This window comes from Bombus bifarius, unplaced genomic scaffold (genome assembly GCF_011952205.1).
Source record: "Bombus bifarius isolate JDL3187 unplaced genomic scaffold, Bbif_JDL3187 scf7180000007973, whole genome shotgun sequence".
NCBI classification, from domain to species: domain Eukaryota; kingdom Metazoa; phylum Arthropoda; class Insecta; order Hymenoptera; family Apidae; genus Bombus; species Bombus bifarius.
In genome coordinates this window covers 1,504,327-1,523,095 of record NW_022884359.1, presented here as the reverse complement: position 1 = coordinate 1,523,095, position 18,769 = coordinate 1,504,327, and the positions used below count along the sequence as shown (strand labels likewise).

At 29.1% G+C, this 18,769-nt stretch overlaps 4 protein-coding genes across 11 annotated transcripts; 2 read left to right on the top strand and 2 right to left on the bottom strand.

The window, feature by feature from the left end:
* The first annotated feature begins 39 nt into the window (after positions 1 to 39).
* LOC117216662 (sorting nexin lst-4) lies at positions 40 to 4,107 on the top strand. Its single transcript, XM_033463553.1, has 5 exons — positions 40 to 678; positions 845 to 1,034; positions 1,132 to 1,580; positions 1,652 to 2,344; positions 2,442 to 4,107. The coding sequence occupies exons 1-5, from the start codon at positions 664 to 666 to the stop codon at positions 2,691 to 2,693; spliced, it is 1,599 nt and encodes a 532-aa protein (XP_033319444.1). The 5' UTR covers positions 40 to 663; the 3' UTR covers positions 2,694 to 4,107.
* Positions 4,108 to 6,156: 2,049 nt separating this feature from the next.
* Positions 6,157 to 12,246, bottom strand: LOC117216665 (calcium/calmodulin-dependent protein kinase type 1). Of its 3 annotated transcripts, none has more exons than XM_033463559.1 (8): positions 12,137 to 12,246; positions 10,513 to 10,647; positions 10,335 to 10,409; positions 9,993 to 10,255; positions 9,768 to 9,908; positions 9,182 to 9,308; positions 8,534 to 8,621; positions 6,157 to 8,440 (listed from the first exon to the last, which is right to left on the bottom strand). In XM_033463559.1, the coding sequence occupies exons 1-8, from the start codon at positions 12,244 to 12,246 to the stop codon at positions 8,255 to 8,257; spliced, it is 1,125 nt and encodes a 374-aa protein (XP_033319450.1). In that variant the 3' UTR covers positions 6,157 to 8,254. The 3 variants fall into 3 exon arrangements, with proteins under 3 accessions (XP_033319450.1, XP_033319447.1, XP_033319449.1); XM_033463556.1 differs by having other exon boundaries at positions 6,157 to 8,479; positions 8,584 to 8,621; XM_033463558.1 differs by lacking the exon at positions 12,137 to 12,246 and adding an exon at positions 10,711 to 10,760 and having other exon boundaries at positions 6,157 to 8,479; positions 8,584 to 8,621.
* A 1,632-nt stretch (positions 12,247 to 13,878) lies between these two features.
* Positions 13,879 to 15,925, top strand: LOC117216671 (non-structural maintenance of chromosomes element 1 homolog). Of its 6 annotated transcripts, none has more exons than XM_033463579.1 (7): positions 13,879 to 13,965; positions 14,614 to 14,722; positions 14,813 to 14,954; positions 15,199 to 15,394; positions 15,464 to 15,577; positions 15,653 to 15,776; positions 15,852 to 15,925. In XM_033463579.1, exons 2-7 carry the CDS (start codon positions 14,623 to 14,625, stop codon positions 15,893 to 15,895), a joined length of 720 nt encoding a protein of 239 aa, XP_033319470.1. In that variant the 5' UTR covers positions 13,879 to 13,965; positions 14,614 to 14,622; the 3' UTR covers positions 15,896 to 15,925. The 6 variants fall into 6 exon arrangements, with proteins under 6 accessions (XP_033319470.1, XP_033319469.1, XP_033319467.1 ...); XM_033463578.1 differs by having other exon boundaries at positions 13,962 to 13,980; XM_033463576.1 differs by lacking the exon at positions 13,879 to 13,965 and adding an exon at positions 14,080 to 14,215.
* Positions 15,926 to 15,966: 41 nt separating this feature from the next.
* LOC117216664 (coiled-coil domain-containing protein 174) lies at positions 15,967 to 17,970 on the bottom strand. Its single transcript, XM_033463555.1, has 2 exons — positions 17,771 to 17,970; positions 15,967 to 17,678 (listed from the first exon to the last, which is right to left on the bottom strand). The coding sequence occupies exon 2, from the start codon at positions 17,583 to 17,585 to the stop codon at positions 16,074 to 16,076; it is 1,512 nt and encodes a 503-aa protein (XP_033319446.1). The 5' UTR covers positions 17,586 to 17,678; positions 17,771 to 17,970; the 3' UTR covers positions 15,967 to 16,073.
* Between the last annotated feature and the right edge of the window lie 799 nt (positions 17,971 to 18,769).

Sequence of the window (18,769 nt, the reverse complement as noted above, 5' to 3'; positions counted from 1 at the left end):
ATTTATTAGATATTTAATATATAAAAAACTCATATAAGAAATTGATAATTAAAATTTACGTTGATGTAAAAGAATTTTATTTTCTTTGTGCGTTACATAAGATGCGTAATTTCTCTTTTTAATTCTTCATTCGCAACTGTATAAATGGTTCGTTCAAGTGTACACACCCAGACAAAAGTTCAATAAGCGACATAAGAGTTACTTGTTACTTCATAGAGGCGGATCCGAAATCAGTAGCGGCTCGTAATTTTATACGCCCCGTGTTTCACGGTTTCTAACCTCTAATCACAAAATACTTTCTTCCGTTTTTTTTTCTATTCATCAAATTACATTTCATGGGCCTGTCTATTCCTATCATCTAGAATTTCCTTCCGATTTTCGATATGGATGTGATTTACATATAAGAAATACACCATTCTCCGAAGTCATGAAAGCGTATTATGCTTCGCGAACAGTAGTGGTGTACAGTCGTTTAAATTTTCCATTTATGTGGCACAGAATCGCACACACATTAAAGCACAAATACGTAAATGTCAGTCATACGGGTAAGCAGATCGGTGTAGGTATGTGACCGGGTGCAATCAAACAATTTGAAATAAGGAGACGAAAAGTTGCCGCACCAGTTGTTGCAATTCGAAATTACTATTAGTACATGTACTTACAATGGAGGGCCACCAGGTGTGTAAAACCTGTTAAGAATACAAAAGCGATTGATATATCACTATTTAGTGTTAGATCAGTTTTATGCATTATGACTCATTCTTTTATGCGAACTTTTCAAGATAACTTTCTTCACTTTCGAATGTATTTTCATTGTATTAACGTTAAATGTTTGTTTTTCCAGGTAAGGGCATTATATGACTTCACTGGAGAGCCAGGAACAGCAGAGTTGTCTATCACAGCAGGAGAAATGTTGACTGTTATGAGGGATAATGTGGGTGATGGATGGTGTGAAGGTTTTAATCAGAGTGGAAAGTCTGGATTGTTTCCAGCGGCATATGTTCAAATTGTTGACACTTCAGCATCTGCTCCAAGTATACTTAAATTGTTTCATTACATATGAACAAATTTTTAAAATTGCAGAAGTACTAATTTGAAAGATTGTTATATTCAAATTTTCTTGTGCATTAGATGCAATGACATCATCCCAACAAAGTTCAGGGGATTATTGGGATGATGAATGGGATGACGATTCAGAAGTTGGACAAACGCAAGCGTATGTTCCTCAGCAGCAACAACAACATATGATGCAATTGCAACAGCACAATAGTGTTGATTATGGAGATTCAGTTTCTATGCAAACTATTCATTCTGTGATACCTGAAAGGCCTATACCCAACATACCAAAGAAAAATAATAAATTTTCTACATTAATAAAGTCTGGAGAAGATAGTTATTTATTAGGGATGAGAGTAGCAAATGTTCCTGAAAATGAGAAAATATATATTGAGGAAATTGAAGGTGGACGTTTTAGGTGGAGTTCAAGAGGGGAATCCTACAACTGTGTAGTTACATCTCCTAAGAAAGAATCTAAACTGAAGGGTCTTAAAAGTTTCATAGTTTATCAACTTACACCAACGGTATTTAATTTTTGTATCCTTATATCCTTGTAACAATAAATCACAGAATTATCATTGATTCTTTGTTATAGTTCAACAATATTCAAGTTTCAAGAAGATACAAACACTTTGATTGGCTACACGAACGTTTGGAAGAAAAATATTGTTTTATTCCCATTCCACCATTGCCAGATAAACAAATATCAGGGAGATATGAAGAACAATTTATCGAACATCGACGCACACAATTACAAGAATTCGTTGATTACGTTTGTAGACATCCTGTACTAGCACGTAGTCGCGTATGGGAACATTTTATAACTTGTACAGATGAGAAAAGGTGGAAGGCCGGCAAGAGACAGGCTGAGAAAGATGAATTATTAGGCGTAAATTACTTTAATGCTGTGCAATGTCCTGAAACAACTTTGGATGTTATAAAAGTGGAAATTCAAACGGATGCTTTCAGTAGATTTATAAGCGGATTGGATCCGGTTGTTAAAAATTTTATGGCTATGGCTGTTGATCAAACAAAGAAAAGCCTTCTTTATAAGAGAGAATTTCAAAAAATTGGTCAAAGTTTTAGTGCATTAAGTCATGCTTTAGAAGGCGACGATAGTAGTCGAGGAAGATTGACCTACGCGTTAAAAATAACGGGAGATGCTTATAACGATATCGGCAAGTTATACGAAGAACAGCCTAAGTTTGATTGGGAACCTTTGTCTGATAAATTTCATATTTATAGAGGAATCATCAGTAGTTTTCCAGATGTAATTAGCATACACAAGGTAACTGATAAGAAAGATTTTATTCTTTAAGGTATAGTCTTATGAAGAAATTTTGGTATTATTAATTTGCTTTATTCTTTTCCTTTAACTTGTTTAGACTGCTGTACAAAAACGTAAAGATTACGAAAGGTTAGTAAGTGAACATAAAATGGAGCCGCAACAATTGCGAGATTTATCTCATCGAACCGATGTAATAGCACGAGCTCTTCTCGCCGAAGAAACGCATTTTCAAACAGAACAAGAAATACATTTAACTCAAGCAATGAAAACGCATCTCACGGAGCAAATTAAGTTTTATCAAAAGATTGTAGATAAATTACGGGAAGCGTTAAATGCATACGAAGGCTAAAATATGTGTATTTAATATAATGTAAGGTTGCTTCGTTTATAATATCATTTGGTATAATACATAACATTAAAAGTGTTCATTTAGTTCAAAATGTATGAACTATATGAAATTCCATACACTTTATGTTGAATTATTGATAAGCGTTGATTACAGAAAAGTTATACAAATTACACATAAGGGGCCAACAGTTTATTTTCAGATGTTACTACCAAAAACTTAACGTATATAGGAATGTGCAAGTATATTTTCTATTTATAGTATTTTTTCACACTTATTTCAGTTGTATAACTAAGTTGATCGAAATAATCAATTAAACAGAAATCATATTAATCTATATTAAAGTAGAAATAAAATGCGATTTCCAGGAAGAAAGAAGCATCAACTAAACGGTATTATTAACGATGCCTAGTAATATATTGAATGTCAATATTAATGTTAATCTCTCGTGGCTGCTACTTCGGAAATTTATAGAATCATTCATTGTGTAATTTATTATTCTTTACGTATTTCAACTATGAATATTAATTTAATTTTCAATTTTTTTACTAAGTACAGTTATATAGCTATATATATATATATCATTTGTATGTTTCATTACATAGTATTAACAACTACTTGAAATTTAAGCCAAACTTTAAACATATTATATCGAAATCAATGTGTAGTAGGAACATCATAGCAAACTACAGTCTAACACAAAAGTTTACATTACATTTTATAATAAATGTAAAGTTTATTATTTTTTATCACCACAGTTAACAAATATTAATATTATTTGTTAATTATATAATTGTATATTACTGTATAATAAATAAACTTTACAAACACATTGCCATGAATTTAAGGAATAGTAAAGATTTATACTATTATAAATAAAAATTAAGTAAGATGTAAGTAGTTGTAAAAAGATCAATTTATATGGTGTAATGTAAACTTCTTTTGTCAAGTTATTGAATACATTTATTTATTACACTATTCTTGTACTCGAACTAATTAATTTTTTCATATTCCATAAAAAAAAAACATCGTTTTACATGATTCATGGATTATCAGTCCACAACTTTGTATTTCATGAAGGCAGCCACTGTATGTCGATAAATCATTAATATAAAATGTAATAATCATGTAAATTTCTTATTTTGTCTATATAATATGCAAACTGAAACTGCTACACATTTATCAGTTAACAAATTATAAAATAAAGCATATCATTGTTAATGTATTTAAAATAATTTGTATAAAAAAATAGCCTAATTTTAAACACAAACACACGCAATTCTGTAAATGTTATTATATGGTTATTATTATTGTTATCATTTGCATCGTCCATATTTTTATTATATTTGCATTCGTTTTCATATCCGAAAGGAAAACTTTTATTAAATGTGCATTAAATTAAAGTGCGATTAATTTACTTATTTTGTAGTTTATAAGCGTTCCGATATTTCTGTTTTATTTTTAATTAACAATCTTACAACTCAGGATGACTATAGAAAAGAATGATTACATTAATGCGATACTCAAACAAGCTAAGACAACTAAATATATATATATTATATAAATATATATATATATTTTATATATATATATATATATCAGTATGTGTATATATATACATATTTTTTTATTCATCAACATTCCATGAAATAGTAATATCGAACATCCGTTTTGTAGCACCACAATTAAGATCTTATTAATTTCGAAATACTTATCCGCTTTCTATAGTCCTCGAACTTATAAACCAGTTTTTTCTATTTTTGAACGAAAAAAATTAGTCTGTCTGATGAAGCAATATATTATTAAAAATTTAATCGATCTTATTTTCGAAAATATCGGCTATTCGAATATAATATGTAATTTACAAAAATTTGATATTTTACATGCCTCAAAAAATTAGCGATTTCAACAGCTCTTTTTGTATGTGTGGAATACATTGGCACTGTAAATTAGTTTAATAGATTCTGATTTGCTAAAATTTTCTGCGTAGAGTTGATAAATTTGTATCATTAAATTTTTTTCTAACGGCTCTGATCCTCTGTATCAAGTACAATTAACAATGAAACGTCTGATAATAATCATTCTCACATGCACAAATTGTAAGCATAACAATTGCAAGGCTTGTGCAATGAGAAAAAGTTACAATAGGAAGAAGTTATTCTTGTAATCGGTCGGTACATATAGGAGCTCAATTACGCTTAATTTATAGGCAACAGTTAAAACATTTTAGACAACATTTCTCCCTCCCTCTCGCTCTCTTTCTTTCTTTCACTCTCTTCCTCGTTCGCTCCATACACACTCTTATCAGTCTGACGTTATTTTTTTTCTCATCGAATAAAACTGCAGTAACAAGTTGTTGTTTTCATTGCTATTTAAAATCAGCTTATTTTTATAATCACATTTTGCAATATTCCTGCCGATATGTTTATTCATGTGGCACGGTTTTATCGTTTTCTTCTCTTTTTTTATAATTCGTTTCTAAATACAAGCTAAGCTCCTTTTCTTTTATTTCCTTCTAGAATTTTTAAGTTACAAGCTCATATGCACAATATATTTAGCGTAAAAAAATGTTTATTAACGAACCTTTCTTATTAGATGACACGATGCTGGTTATAAAAAAATTACAATAAAATTACGTAATTTTATTAAATATCTGAATTCAAATATTTTTTTGTGAGATATTATAATGCAAATAAATATTTAGATTAGGATATAGAAATAGAAATCTATTTTCTAAATAAAAGATAAATGATATCTGATTCTAATCATCGAGTAACATATTTTTGAATTTATTTATCTGACATTCCATCATCGTGTCATCCAAGGCACTTTAGAATGGTGCGTTATTTTTTGCGCAATGAAAGACCTGTTTATCAATTGAAATTTTTGATACTACAATGTTTCGACAAGAAACAAAATGATGATCATTGTATGTATCTTAACTTCCATCATATACGTCGTGTTCTAAATCAATTTATATGTAGTTTGTTTAATTTTATTAGAACAATGTCTATCTTATAATTAATATAATTATTATCGATTTCAAAATTATTATGTAGCGTTAACACGAATCCCTTTTTTATATAGTTATGAATTACACGAATAGTGCCCGGTACACGGACGGATGTCTAATATGAGAGTTCAGAGTGATTATTATATTTATTGTTTAAAGATAAAGAGATAGCAATTTATGACAAAAGGAGTGCCCGCTCGATAAACAGCAATAATTTTCTCTATCATAGTATGTATGTAATATATATATGATCCTTCTAGATTTCATTGAGTACAATTTAGATTTATTTCAAAAGGACACTGAAAAAACATAGAATTTTGTCGATACAATTTTCCGCATATTAATACATAATGTATTTTTCCCATCTATATAATAAAACGTGGAATTTGATCATCATCATCGTGAAAAATTAATATGTGATACATTTCCAATTGAGAGAAATTTTATATCCTATTTCAATGAAAATTCTCAATATTTATTAGTATTAATATCTTTATATCGATATACCATTGAGTAAGAGACCACAGTAACATCATTATCACAAGATTACGATATATACGGTATTGCACTTATCTGCAATTATTTGTAAAAAAATAAAGAAATACCACCAAATACTAAAAGTATTTCCGAACATTTCGTTGAAGTACCTGTTGTAATTCAAATACTGAGTACTGTATATGATTCACTGATTCTTCACATTATAAAAAGATACAAATATAAATAGCTAGATTATATTTCAATTCTTTCTTTTGGAACTTATGCAATGATATATAATCGCTGTAATCTACAACAAAATATTAAATACAAAAATATTTGTATTGAACTATTCATAGCACATTGAAAGTACTTACACATTTACATCAAGGAACGTAACATATAAAAATAATATGTACATTCTTTTATAACACAGCAAAATATATAAATCGTTAGCTCTTATCTAATTAGATTTGTGCTTTCTACTTTCTCCGAAGATGAGCCAATTTGATTCTATGCATTATTTGAAGAACAATAACGATTAATACTTTTTTAATAGAATAAAAATACAATAAAAACAATTAGATCAGAAGAAATTGCAAAGCGTATAAAAATATAATTGTCTTTAAAAAATATTATAAAAAAGTGAAAAATTCGACATTATATAATATGCTTTTTATATTTGCATCTTGCAAAGAGATAATTGGGGAATCGTGTATGAATTATGTACATTTTCCATTAAATTTCAGTGCAACATATCGATAAAAATATCAGTAGAGCAATATACACGTATGTATATACATATTAAATCTAATTAGTAGATCTCTGTTTTGCAGTTCTTAAAATGTACTAATATCACTATGTAACAGAACAAGTATCTGTGTACACAATGTACATATCTTGCAATACAGTGTACTGTACATGACTCGTATATAAATGTTTACATTTGTCATAAAATAAAACATGTATAGTAATCATTGAGGGAAATATAAAAACAAATATTGACAAAAATCAGATCTCATACAGTCTCACAACACGATTCCATATGGCAAGAATTCTTTTCTTCTCCTCATTCGGAGTGATCTGTCTTACAAAAAACTTACTTAATTTGTCTTTTGTTTCGTGCTTCTTGAAAAAACGCTGTTTCAAAAGATATATTCGGCCATATCATTCATTCGAATAAGTACCGGGTAAAAAGCTGCGTATCGGTTTTTATGGAATTTAAAACATATTTAGCCAGAATATAGTAAGATGTTCACATAGCAAAAAATCATCTAAACAACTACTATTCATTACACCAAACCTTATAAAAGATAAAAACTTGTCGTTGTACTGTTCACATAGTTTCTTTTTTTTTCTTTCTTTATACATTTAGCAGATTTGATCGAGCAAGATCTTTCTTGCGTTACAAGATTTCACAATTAGCATTAAGTTTATCTAAATACATTAACTACATCTTTACTTGATCAAATCAATGCTGTTGACATATCGTCATTTAAAATCACTATTGATGGCTACGGGATTTAATTCTACTGTGAAATATATACTAACAAAGTGAGAAGATCTATTTAGAAATTGTCGAAACAAAGCCAACAGAACTGAGAGGGACGATAAAACGAGAAACATTCGGAAAATCGCCTTATATCGCGCGGGCTGTTTATACGTGCATTTAAGTGTGTGTATGTGCGCGGACTCGCGAGCGTGTGTAATTTTGTAATATACACGATCGGTGGCAACCATGTCACAGGAGACCACAATAAAGCGAATTAGCTGGAATCTATACAAACTCTTACCAGTATTTAAATAATAACTCGGTAAGAGAATAAACGGCCACCTGACAGCTTTGATATTTTTCATTAGAAGAATCTTAGCATGACTCAGCTTTTCTTATACTTTCTTTGCTTTCTAAGATACGATACATTCGTTTGAAATAGAGTAGACAGAGCAGTGCGTGTGCTACCCCACAGCTTGAAGCGTTTGTTGCGTAAGTATAATGGTGAATTTGGAGTGATCGGAATGGGAATAGGACTCGAGACCACCAAGCTTGACACCGGCAATGGTGACTCGCGTATTTCCTTCAATTGAGGTTGGTCGGAGGCTCCACTGATCTGGGTTGGTAACTGGGGTTGGATTGCGATTGATCGGGGTATGGCGTGGGGTTGCCGCTGGAGGGGCCTGTTGATCCTGGGCCCTGCTGCTGTTGGCCGCTGTTGAGTGCCAGCCGTTGCATTTGACGTATGACCGTGGCTGCGTGGTAGGCTTGCTGCAACCATGAGAGAAGAGGAAGACATTCCTACGGAGCCTGGCGAGCAAACACATACAATCAGCAACATAATAATCATCTAATTATACTAACCTTCCACCTTGATTTGGCGAAATTCTTTTTAAGTTGTTCAGATACAGTACCATGGATATTTTTATTGCTAGCAGCATTGCCGGATATCCTGAAAAAAATTAATTGCACGATACTGCATTACATATAAAACATGACTGATTAAACAAATATATTTATTAATATAAAATATATTTGTTAAAAATGATATGTTAAGCAAAATATATATTGACTGATTTGTTAAAATATGTTAAGATATTTGTTTATGAGAATTACTGAAAATTTTGATATGTGGGTACATATACATTTCATATTTTAATTTAAAATGAGTTATCAACTATTACACACATTGGGAAATTTATACACATACTTCAATAATTAATCTTGTAGGATTAATTAATGTATAACGAAATTAATGTAATCCTTCTACTTACTTAATCCATATTTATCTTATTATTAAGAACAATTCAGTTCCTGTAATATTTTTATTGCTTGAATCTTAAAACACGACTCTTCAAAAATTACAAACATCAAATCTAGAAGACGTTCAAAATATTGCGAATTGCGAATTTTTTAATATGACTTCATTACTGAATATAAATTTATGCAAAAATATAATAATTTCAAATAACATAAATTATATACAATATCTAAGTGCAATAATGATCTTACCAAGGATGTGCAAGGGCTTGTTTGCAACTAAAGCGCTCCTCGACATTGACGCACATCAATTTGTGAATGAAATCCTTTGCAGACTCACTGATATCGTCCCAGTACGGCGAATCAAATTCAAATTCACCTATAACAGTCTGGTTAGCTTCTTGCTATAGAGTAGACGATTTTATTATGACTTATTTAATTTTTAAATCAATTATTTTATTTGGAAGAAGTACTGTTAGGTTCTCACACTGTATGACATAAATTTGTTTCTTATACTTCACTATAAAAAATCCCATTTAATCATCTCTTTTACTCAGACAATACGGATATTGTAATAGAATTTTTAATGTTAAGTTTTGGACATTAACAACAATAACTTTCATAAAAAACGCGGACACACACAAAAGATCATTTACTTACTACACTATCATGTATATAGCAGCATACAAAAACTAGAATAATACCTTAAAAATTAAAATTTCAAGTTAATGTGCAGCTGCATGTGTTTGTGAATCCTAAAAGTAGTACCTAAATTGAAGTGATAGTATAGTCCTCCCAAATACTAAAAAAAATTTGTATCCCAAAATAGTTTTATTACCTTTTAAAATTTGTGCAAACAGGTTCGCATCGTTTTCGTCATAAAATGGAGGATAACCACATAATAAGATGTAAGAAATGACTCCTATACTCCACACATCTACAGCTTTTCCATACGGCTTTTGTGCTAAGACTTCTGGAGCTGTAAATAAAAAAAAGATGTTAAAATACTGTAAAAAAATAAATCATATATACATATATCCAACTAAATGACAATGAGTCATACCAACATATCCTGGAGTACCACAAGCAGTTGCCATAATACCAGAGTCTTCCATTTTTGACAGTCCAAAGTCACTAATCATGATCTTGCTATCTTCATCTGGATTATAATATAAAAGGTTTTCAGGTTTAAGGTCCCTATGCACAACACCTTGATCATGCATATAATCCACAGCTTCTAAAACTTGTCTTATTAAACCTGATGCATCTTTCTCTGTATAGGAACCTTTTTCGACAATTCTATCAAATAGTTCTCCACCGGTAACCCTAATATAAAAAGAAAAACAGAAATCAAATATAAGCTTATAATATGTATACTAATTTATAGACAAATGAAAACACTCACAATTCCATAACTAAATAAACTTTGTGTTTATCCTCAAATGTTTCCAGTAATTGAACAATATTTGGATGTGTTAACCTGGAAAAATACAATATAAGTTACAATACAATAAGTACAATACAATATAATTAAACACTTAAGAGAAATTCAAATAAATTTATTTACAGAAGCTAAATATTACCTTCGCAACACTCTAATTTCATTTTCTAAAGAATCCTCTTTTCCTTTCAATGCTTTTTTATCAATGATTTTCACAGCAAACATTTGACCAGGCTTTTCTTTACTTTCTGCCAAACGTACTTCAGAGAAAGCACCCCTACACAAATAAATATAAAATAAATAAATATAATAATGGAAATCATAAAAATTTGCATATTACATTACAATACATTAAAAAAGTGCATGAATGTAACATGACTTATGCACTTATATTCAGTTACTAATTATTGCGCCAGAACATTTGATACCCAGACTACTGATATAATAATAGACTGTATGCAATTAACATTGACATATTTAATACAAGTGTTCTAATATGACAATAGAATTTTTAATTATATGCTATAGTACTACATATTGATCATTGTTCTAAACGAAAAAGTACTTGAGGTAATTTGAATAGCAATATAACTACCAAGTGTGTCAAAAAATTATGATAGTTATACAACATTTATTGCTAATGGGAAGTACTTTCTCTTTCCCAATCTGTTACAAAATATCTTGCAACATTACTAATGGAACTTAATATAGTTAAATCAAATATTGTTCACAAATATAAAAAACAAAATCTTTTTGTAAATGTAAATAAATTTATAGTATCTATTTTATTTAATAACAATTTATTTTCTTTCTATAAGTTCCATAGTTTATTTGACATAATTTTCATTTGTCTTTAATTGAATAAATAGCAAACATAACCGTCAACTAAAAGATTCGAAAGCGCCACTTTATCATACGTAATACAAATTCTAATTTGAACATTTTAATAAACAGATAAACTAAATGTAAAACTAAAATATCTACATGTAAATAGTTAAATTTGTGCCAATAAGTGGTAGTAATCTTTAAATACTACAAAACGAAAGTATCTTTTATGAAAGATAAGACATTAAAGATGAACCGCTTAGAAATATTTTATATACATACATCGATAATATTAATTTTTTCATAAATCATCACATGATTTGTTAACTTTAAAAATTAATATTTTTAACTTTTCGTTCCTATAAACATTATATGATGAAAAATTTCTTAAAGTATATGATGTCTTTTTGTTTGTTTCAACAAGAACGAAATTAAGACATAAAAATTCAAAGATCGTAACAGGGTTAAGGAAAGTGACTTTGACAATCATTCACGTAAATTTCGATCATAAGTAATAATAATGTTTAGCATCAAATTCATGACTAGAATCAATCATTTTATTAACTCTTTAAGAACATATCCCAAGTTAATACTATTTCGATTATATGCAAATCTTCCTTTTTTTCTTATTTATAGATATTCTTATGAACACTACTAAATATTATGAGTATAATACAGTACAATATTTTAAATACTATAAATGTTATACTATATCCTTATAAATATTGTACTATATTCTAAGTATTTTATGTGGATTCTATGCATTTCTGCATCATCAAATTTCCCATAAATGCATTGAAATCCGCAGTCTAGGTAATTCTTAAGTGGTTAATCGAGCAATATCAAATTAATGACAATATGAAAGACACGAATACAAAATTTTTGTACAATTGGTTCTATTACTTTCCGATATATAGTCCGTAGCGATGTATAGTACATACGTTCCAAGCAACTCCTTTAGGATGTATTTGTCCTCGACAGACGGCGATTTATCGTCTTTCCCATCTTTCTTGATCTTTTTATTCGAATCCTTTTTACCGAAGAGCGGCATCTTCGGATCGTGTTATCACTATACAATAATCACTCTCCGATTCACAAAATTCTCTTTTTCAAAGAAATCTTTCTGAACGATGTAACGTAGAAACGTTCGATCTTAACAGGTTATAACACTGGTCAACGAGATATCCACTTAAGAAGCGAGAGAGCAGGGAGAAAAAATTCGTCGTTTTGCCTACTAATAGTTTTTGATCGTTCAGGCAGTGATAAATAAAGAAAAAAAATGATCGTCGTCAAACGACGAGTCGAATCATCGTTTCGAGTCACTGAATGATCATGAACTCTCGACCTTTTCGCGAGCAAATGATAGCAGATAGCACCGCGTACGCTACGATGCTCCACTTTGCGCTTATCCGTGGACCGATGTTTGACACGTATTCGTTGCGCGCACTATTCCGCTATCGAAACGTCCTATTCCGCGTATCGGGCTCAGGGTCGCGGCCTCGCGCCCTGGCGATACAACTTGTACTATGCAGCAGAGATAGCTCTCAATGTCTATGTACTAGATCGCCTCCACACTCTTTTCTAGTCCCTCTTCCTCACTTTAGCGCACGGCGATATTTCCTGTTGTCGTTTTTTCCGATATTAGAAAATTAATACATATTCGAATGGATCATGATGCTCACTTGAGTCAACACATCTCTCACTCGATGCTTTTCTCTCATGATACTGTAGCGCTCAAACTCAAACTGACCGTATACTCGTTGCACCCATCGATGATAATACAGTAAAGTTGCGGCAGTAACAGTGATTCTCACAATCAAGTATTTTAACGTTACTGGTATGCTTTGCTAACTGACCGTACATCGAGCCTTATCGTGATTGGTTATCGAGGCAGGTGTATTTCTAGAAAATTCCTAAAGTAGTTCTACTTCATTGAATGTGAGATATAAATATCTGAAACATTTGTTTTTGTATAGCTGTATATCTGTATAAATTTATTTAAAATTTCTATGTTAGGAATAATATATTTATGCATCACAATTATAAAGTAAAGCAGTAAGAAACAATATCCATTGATATAGCCGCACTAGGGACTGTATTTGTTTTGGGCTGCAAAATTTATTTGTAGATTGATATCCTGCTTACAATTTTTCATTAGAAGTACATAGTATTAAGCCTCTTCTATTTCTTGTTTAATAATAATTGCCATATTATGAAGAATTAATCTGTATTTGTGAAATATAAGAATAAGAAAAGATTGACTGCGTAGGTACCAATCTGAAAGAAGTTTGAATCATTTCGAATATACATACGTATGCAAGGGCGAATTTGAATGCAAATATGATTCAGTACTTAAAACTTAAAAGTTTTTATAAATTTTTAGTTGTGAATCTTAATCTATCGCTTACGTGAATCTTAATATAGGCTTTACGTATTTAAGGTTTCATATCTACATTCTTTCATATTATACCCTATCTTCAATATCTTATATAAGATATCAAGAATTATTGAAGCTTTAAAAACTCAAGAATTATCAAGATTTTCCAAAGTTGTAGTACTGAATCATATTCGAAGTGATTCGAATTTTCATAGTATGAAAAACTTAGGAATCCCTTCAAAATTGAAATTCAAACACTTTTCATTAGGTTCGACATACTTGTTTTCTCAAAGATGTATCGAATTTCAAGTTATACTAGCCTAAAGCGTTCCTTAATACGTTCACTTAATATAAAAAAGAAGGCTTAGTCTACAAAATCACTTTTAAGATTCGGTAGGGATAGTGATGGTCAGTTAATAAAACAGAATCTCGATCAATTAACGTAGCACTTGTGTAGTATAAAACAATGAAATTTATTGTTTCAACTATGTATAATTCTGTTGTCTGATCTTTTATATAATAGAATAGATGTTTGGTAGATGGAAGAAATTTATAAAAATTATTTGTTATGCTTCTTAATTACTTTATGATTGTGTTTCTCCTGAAAGGATTTACGTTTCTTTAATGTAACTTGAGAAACACTGTGAGATATGTTTCAAAACTATTTGTAAATTTTATTGGTTATATTTTATATACATATTTCCTCATTAGTTGCTCAGTTTTTTTAAGGTGTGAAATGTAGTATTTTGGATATTATCAACGAAAAAGGATATTACGAAATTGCATAAATAAAAAACTTCTTTATATAATATCATTATATGAAAATTTATCTTTTCCATTTATATACATAATTGCGGGTTGCGTTGCATAGTTTTGTATATATATGTGTATTTATTTAATTAGTCAAAACATTTTATAGAAGTTACGCTCACTAATTCAGAAATAATTTCTGATTCACTTATAAAACTTTAGTATTTTGACATTACAGATTGATAACATTGATAATCTGAAATAAAAACATAATACTTGTGTCTGTTACAGAAATAAAACATGGCTTATAGCAATAAGCACAAAATAGTTCTACAAGCAATTGTACATGAAGGTCTTTTAATTGAAAATAAAATACAGGACTTAATTATTAAATTATTTGGTAAGTAAATTCTTATGTAATGTCAAATCCAATTCATATTTTTATGTACCTATTTTATTGTATCTGTATAAATAAAACTGTATATTTTAGGTGATAATAGAGTATCAGTAATAATAAATCAAATAAATGAACAATTGCAGCCCTTAAACATGTTAATCAAAAAAGCACAGTGTGAAATTACAGGCAAATTATATTGGGTTCTAATAAGTACTACGCTTAATGAAGTAACCAGGTATATGTTTTAGTAATTGTTAATATATCAAAATTCAGTTTTGCATAATTATTTTATGAATATTTATAATCATTTAGAATGTTTAACTTATTTTTTTTCTTAAATTGGCCTATATACTGTTAAGTCAAATTGAATGGATTTACAAATAAATTATGATGTCTTTATTTTACTTTCATAATTTGTTAAGTAACAGTATCTGTAGAAATTTTGTATGAAGTTTATTGATATTCATGATATCTTCTAGGTACCAAACTGAATTTTCAAAAGAGCAATTGGCCCTGTTAAGGACTATGTTTTCTGAAATTATAACATCACGCAATGGATGCATACAAAGTACAATATGTTTAAATTTATGCTCTTCATTAGATATAAAAATGTCAAAGGCAGGTGCTGAAAAATTTCTGGAGGATATAGTTAATAGAAAATGGTTGATTTATAAGGTATTGATAAAAATTCAAAATACATTACAGTAATATTTGATTAATTTTATATTTTTATGACATTTACAGGATGGTTATTACTATATGGGTGTAAGAAGTATAACAGAATTAATGCCATACTTTAGAGCTACATATGAAAGCAATTTAAATACCTGTTGCCTTTGCAAACAAGTTATTTTTCATGTATGCTATTCCTATCTAATATGCTTTTTTCATGTGAGAAATTTCAACCTAATATTAATAATTTTTATTAATTAGGGCGAAAAGTGTACTAACTGTGATACCTTCTTTCATTTATATTGTTTGAAGAAATTCACCATGGTCCATACTCATGTGAACTGTCCCAATTGCAGCACAGTTGTTTCAGACATTGATCTATCTGGTAATATTATTTTCTTTTTTACCACTTATAAAAATGAAATTAACGAAAATAAAAATGAAATTAATGAATATGTAGGTATACAAGATGACTTAGCAGTACCAGAAGAAGGATATGAGTGAAATAAAAATACAATAGGAAGGTTTAAAAAACAAAAGCTAGAAAATGTGAAACGTTATTTTTGTAAATAAATTTTTTATCACAAATATTCTTAGTATTCTATACAATACACGTGTATATACAATACATTATATTTACAAGTATGTGTAATAAAATAGTATAAATCAGTTTGTAAATGCTTTAAGCGTTCTGACTTTTTTCAAATTTTTCTCTCAAGTATTTGAGACCAGCTGCTATACTCGCTTCATCTATACTCCTATTTTGTTTCATCTGATTTTGCTCTGTATTACTAGAGTTGTATTGTTTAGAATCAACTGACTGAACACAATTACTCTGATTTATTGTTTCAGTCAAATTATTATGCTCAGTATTGTAATCATTTGTATTTAAGCTAGGGGGGAGTGGTATATCATAAGAATCTATATTTATTTCATTACTGTTTTCTGTATCATTCATTTCATATGAATGAGATTTGTCATTATTACGAATACTTGAAACTGTATCAGCATTTTGAGGATTCAAATAACCAGCACTTCTAAAATTTTCATATACTGGTCCAAATTCAGTGACTCTTATTTTCCTACATTTATGAACCCATTCTTCCTGAGACATCTCATACCAATGAGTTCTCTTGCCTAGAAGTTCTCCTAAAGCTTTTATTTTATTTTCTTTTTCTATTTCTTTATCTCTTTCTATAATCTGGCTTTTACTATTTTCTTTTTCTTCAGTTTCGATTAAATTCTCTTCTGTATTATGTACATTTCCTGATTCATTTTCATTAGATACATTATCATTCTTTTCTCTAAACTCCTCTTCTACTACATCTATAGGTAATCCTGCTCTAATACGTTGTCTAATTTTAGCCGCTTTCAATCTGTTATGTTCCATTTTCTCCCTCAATTCTTTCAATTCTTTTATCTCCCTCTGTTTCTTCTCTGTTTCCTTTCTTAAATTGAACAAATTCTCCTGTTGCTTAATTCTTTCTTCTTCATCTTGTGAAAATGCATAGTAACCAACACCATGAGTTCTAGCTTCATCAAATAAAATATCTTGGTAGTGTATGTTTACTTTATCTGCTAGTTTCTGTGTTTGTTCCTCCCACTTTCTTCTCATAATTTCTATTTCAGGTTCTTTCTCTCCCTCAGCATAGTTTTGGTCAATAATATCATTGGTTTTTGGATCAATTCCTTTTTTGGTTATAATTTGTTGTTTGATCAATTGATCCTTTTCCTGCATCAAGGACAAATCTTCGCGTAAACATTTTCTCGTACGTCCAAAACAATCCTCATATTCTACCCAGTCATCCTCATTTTCTAATATTGGGTCAGTTTCATCTTTTGGCAATGGTTCTTCCTCAGATTCATCTGATTTATTTGTAAAGTCAACAAGGAAATTCTCATTAGTAGTTCTGGATTTTTTTAATCGGTCATATAATCTTGCTTTTGCCTCCAACATTAATTTCGATTTTTTATGAGTATCAACATCCTCAATGTACTCCGGCATTTTTGAATTTTCTTTCCTAGACTCCTTTTCAATTTTTTTGGATTTTTTCTTTTGTAACTTTGATACTGTGTGATCTATTTCTGATTTCAATTTTGCCTCATTTACTTCATGTTGCTTTTTTAAAAGTTCCGCTTTTAAACCCACGAGGGATGAAAAATTTACATTAATCTTTTTCGTGTTATTCATCATGAAATAATTTTGTTGAAATAGTTCGCGATGATTTTAAGTATTTCGGTAACTTGATATAAGTTTTCTCTGATTTGTGACTTTATTTCAGAGCACCTAGTGAAATAAATTAAATATTTTATTATGAATTGTTTTATCAAACGTCAAAGTGAAACAACAATTATAGGTTATGATATTACTAACATTACCTTTGGGGTGTATTTAAATTATAAATTTTAATTTGTATAATTTAAAAAAGATATATATATATATATAAAATAAGAAAATTTAATCTTATTTTAAAGAATCCCAATTTCAAGTAACATATTCAATAGTTCCTAAATGTTGTTGATATGAAAACTAACACGAATGACTCTTCCGAAGATCTTCATGCCAATATGTGAAATCGGTAACTACTGTTAGGAATACTACATATGTATATCATTGTTAGAATAAAAGAAATCGGAATTTGTATTAAGAATATTATAAAAAATAATTAACATTAAGTAATTATTATTAAAAAGAATATTTACATACAATGTAGGCACATATAAATATTTAATATTATTTTAAGAATTTAAAAAATAAAAACACAAAAATAGAGCAATAAGGATTATTTCTCCTGGTTAAGAAAGTATAAACAAAAATAACTACATATAACTAATGTTAATGCTTGTAACTTTATATAAACAAAAAAAATAATGTAAATTCTCAAGTTATATATCAATAAATTTTGTATATTTAAAATATGTATTACATGTAATTTTATAATGTAAATTCTTCTGTTCAATATTCTTTTAATCTTCTATTCTCATGAATATTTAATATGGCAAAGTAATAAACATAAAATATATTTTGGAAAATATCCTAATGAAAATTGTTTTTAAAAATTACCAAAATCATCTTTCTCGATGTTTTATCTCATTGAAAATTCCATTAAAATATAATTGCATTTTACAGGCATAAATTTTCATTCTATTAAATTTCATCTTAGTAACATTATTTGTTAAATACGATATGAATATACATACTCGTTATGTTTAGATTAATCTCTTTTACTATTAACAAGAATTTTGATAATTAAATATTTTACTTTACTAAAAAATGTAAATAACAGAGTAGCATTAAACGAGATTAAGGATGACTCCGCGATATACTCATTTCCTTATATATTACTTAAAATTCGGATCATTTTATGATACAATTTC

Bases quoted from the DNA above. Each gene is read 5' to 3' on its own strand.
- LOC117216665 (XM_033463556.1), bottom strand. From the start codon at position 12,246: ATGCCGCTCTTCGGTAAAAAGGATTCGAATAAAAAGATCAAGAAAGAT. The intron at 10,648-12,136 runs GTATGTACTATA...TTATTTGTGTAG, and splicing joins CTAAAGGAGTTGCTTGGAAC to GGGTGCTTTCTCTGAAGTAC. The intron at 10,410-10,512 runs GTAATATTTAGC...GTATTTTTCCAG, and splicing joins GAAATTAGAGTGTTGCGAAG to GTTAACACATCCAAATATTG.
- LOC117216662 (XM_033463553.1), top strand. The intron at 1,035-1,131 runs GTATACTTAAAT...CTTGTGCATTAG, and splicing joins CACTTCAGCATCTGCTCCAA to ATGCAATGACATCATCCCAA. The intron at 2,345-2,441 runs GTAACTGATAAG...TAACTTGTTTAG, and splicing joins ATGTAATTAGCATACACAAG to ACTGCTGTACAAAAACGTAA.
- LOC117216664 (XM_033463555.1), bottom strand. From the start codon at position 17,585: ATGATGAATAACACGAAAAAGATTAATGTAAATTTTTCATCCCTCGTG.
- LOC117216671 (XM_033463579.1), top strand. From the start codon at position 14,623: ATGGCTTATAGCAATAAGCACAAAATAGTTCTACAAGCAATTGTACAT. The intron at 14,723-14,812 runs GTAAGTAAATTC...TGTATATTTTAG, and splicing joins CTTAATTATTAAATTATTTG to GTGATAATAGAGTATCAGTA. The intron at 14,955-15,198 runs GTATATGTTTTA...GATATCTTCTAG, and splicing joins ACGCTTAATGAAGTAACCAG to GTACCAAACTGAATTTTCAA.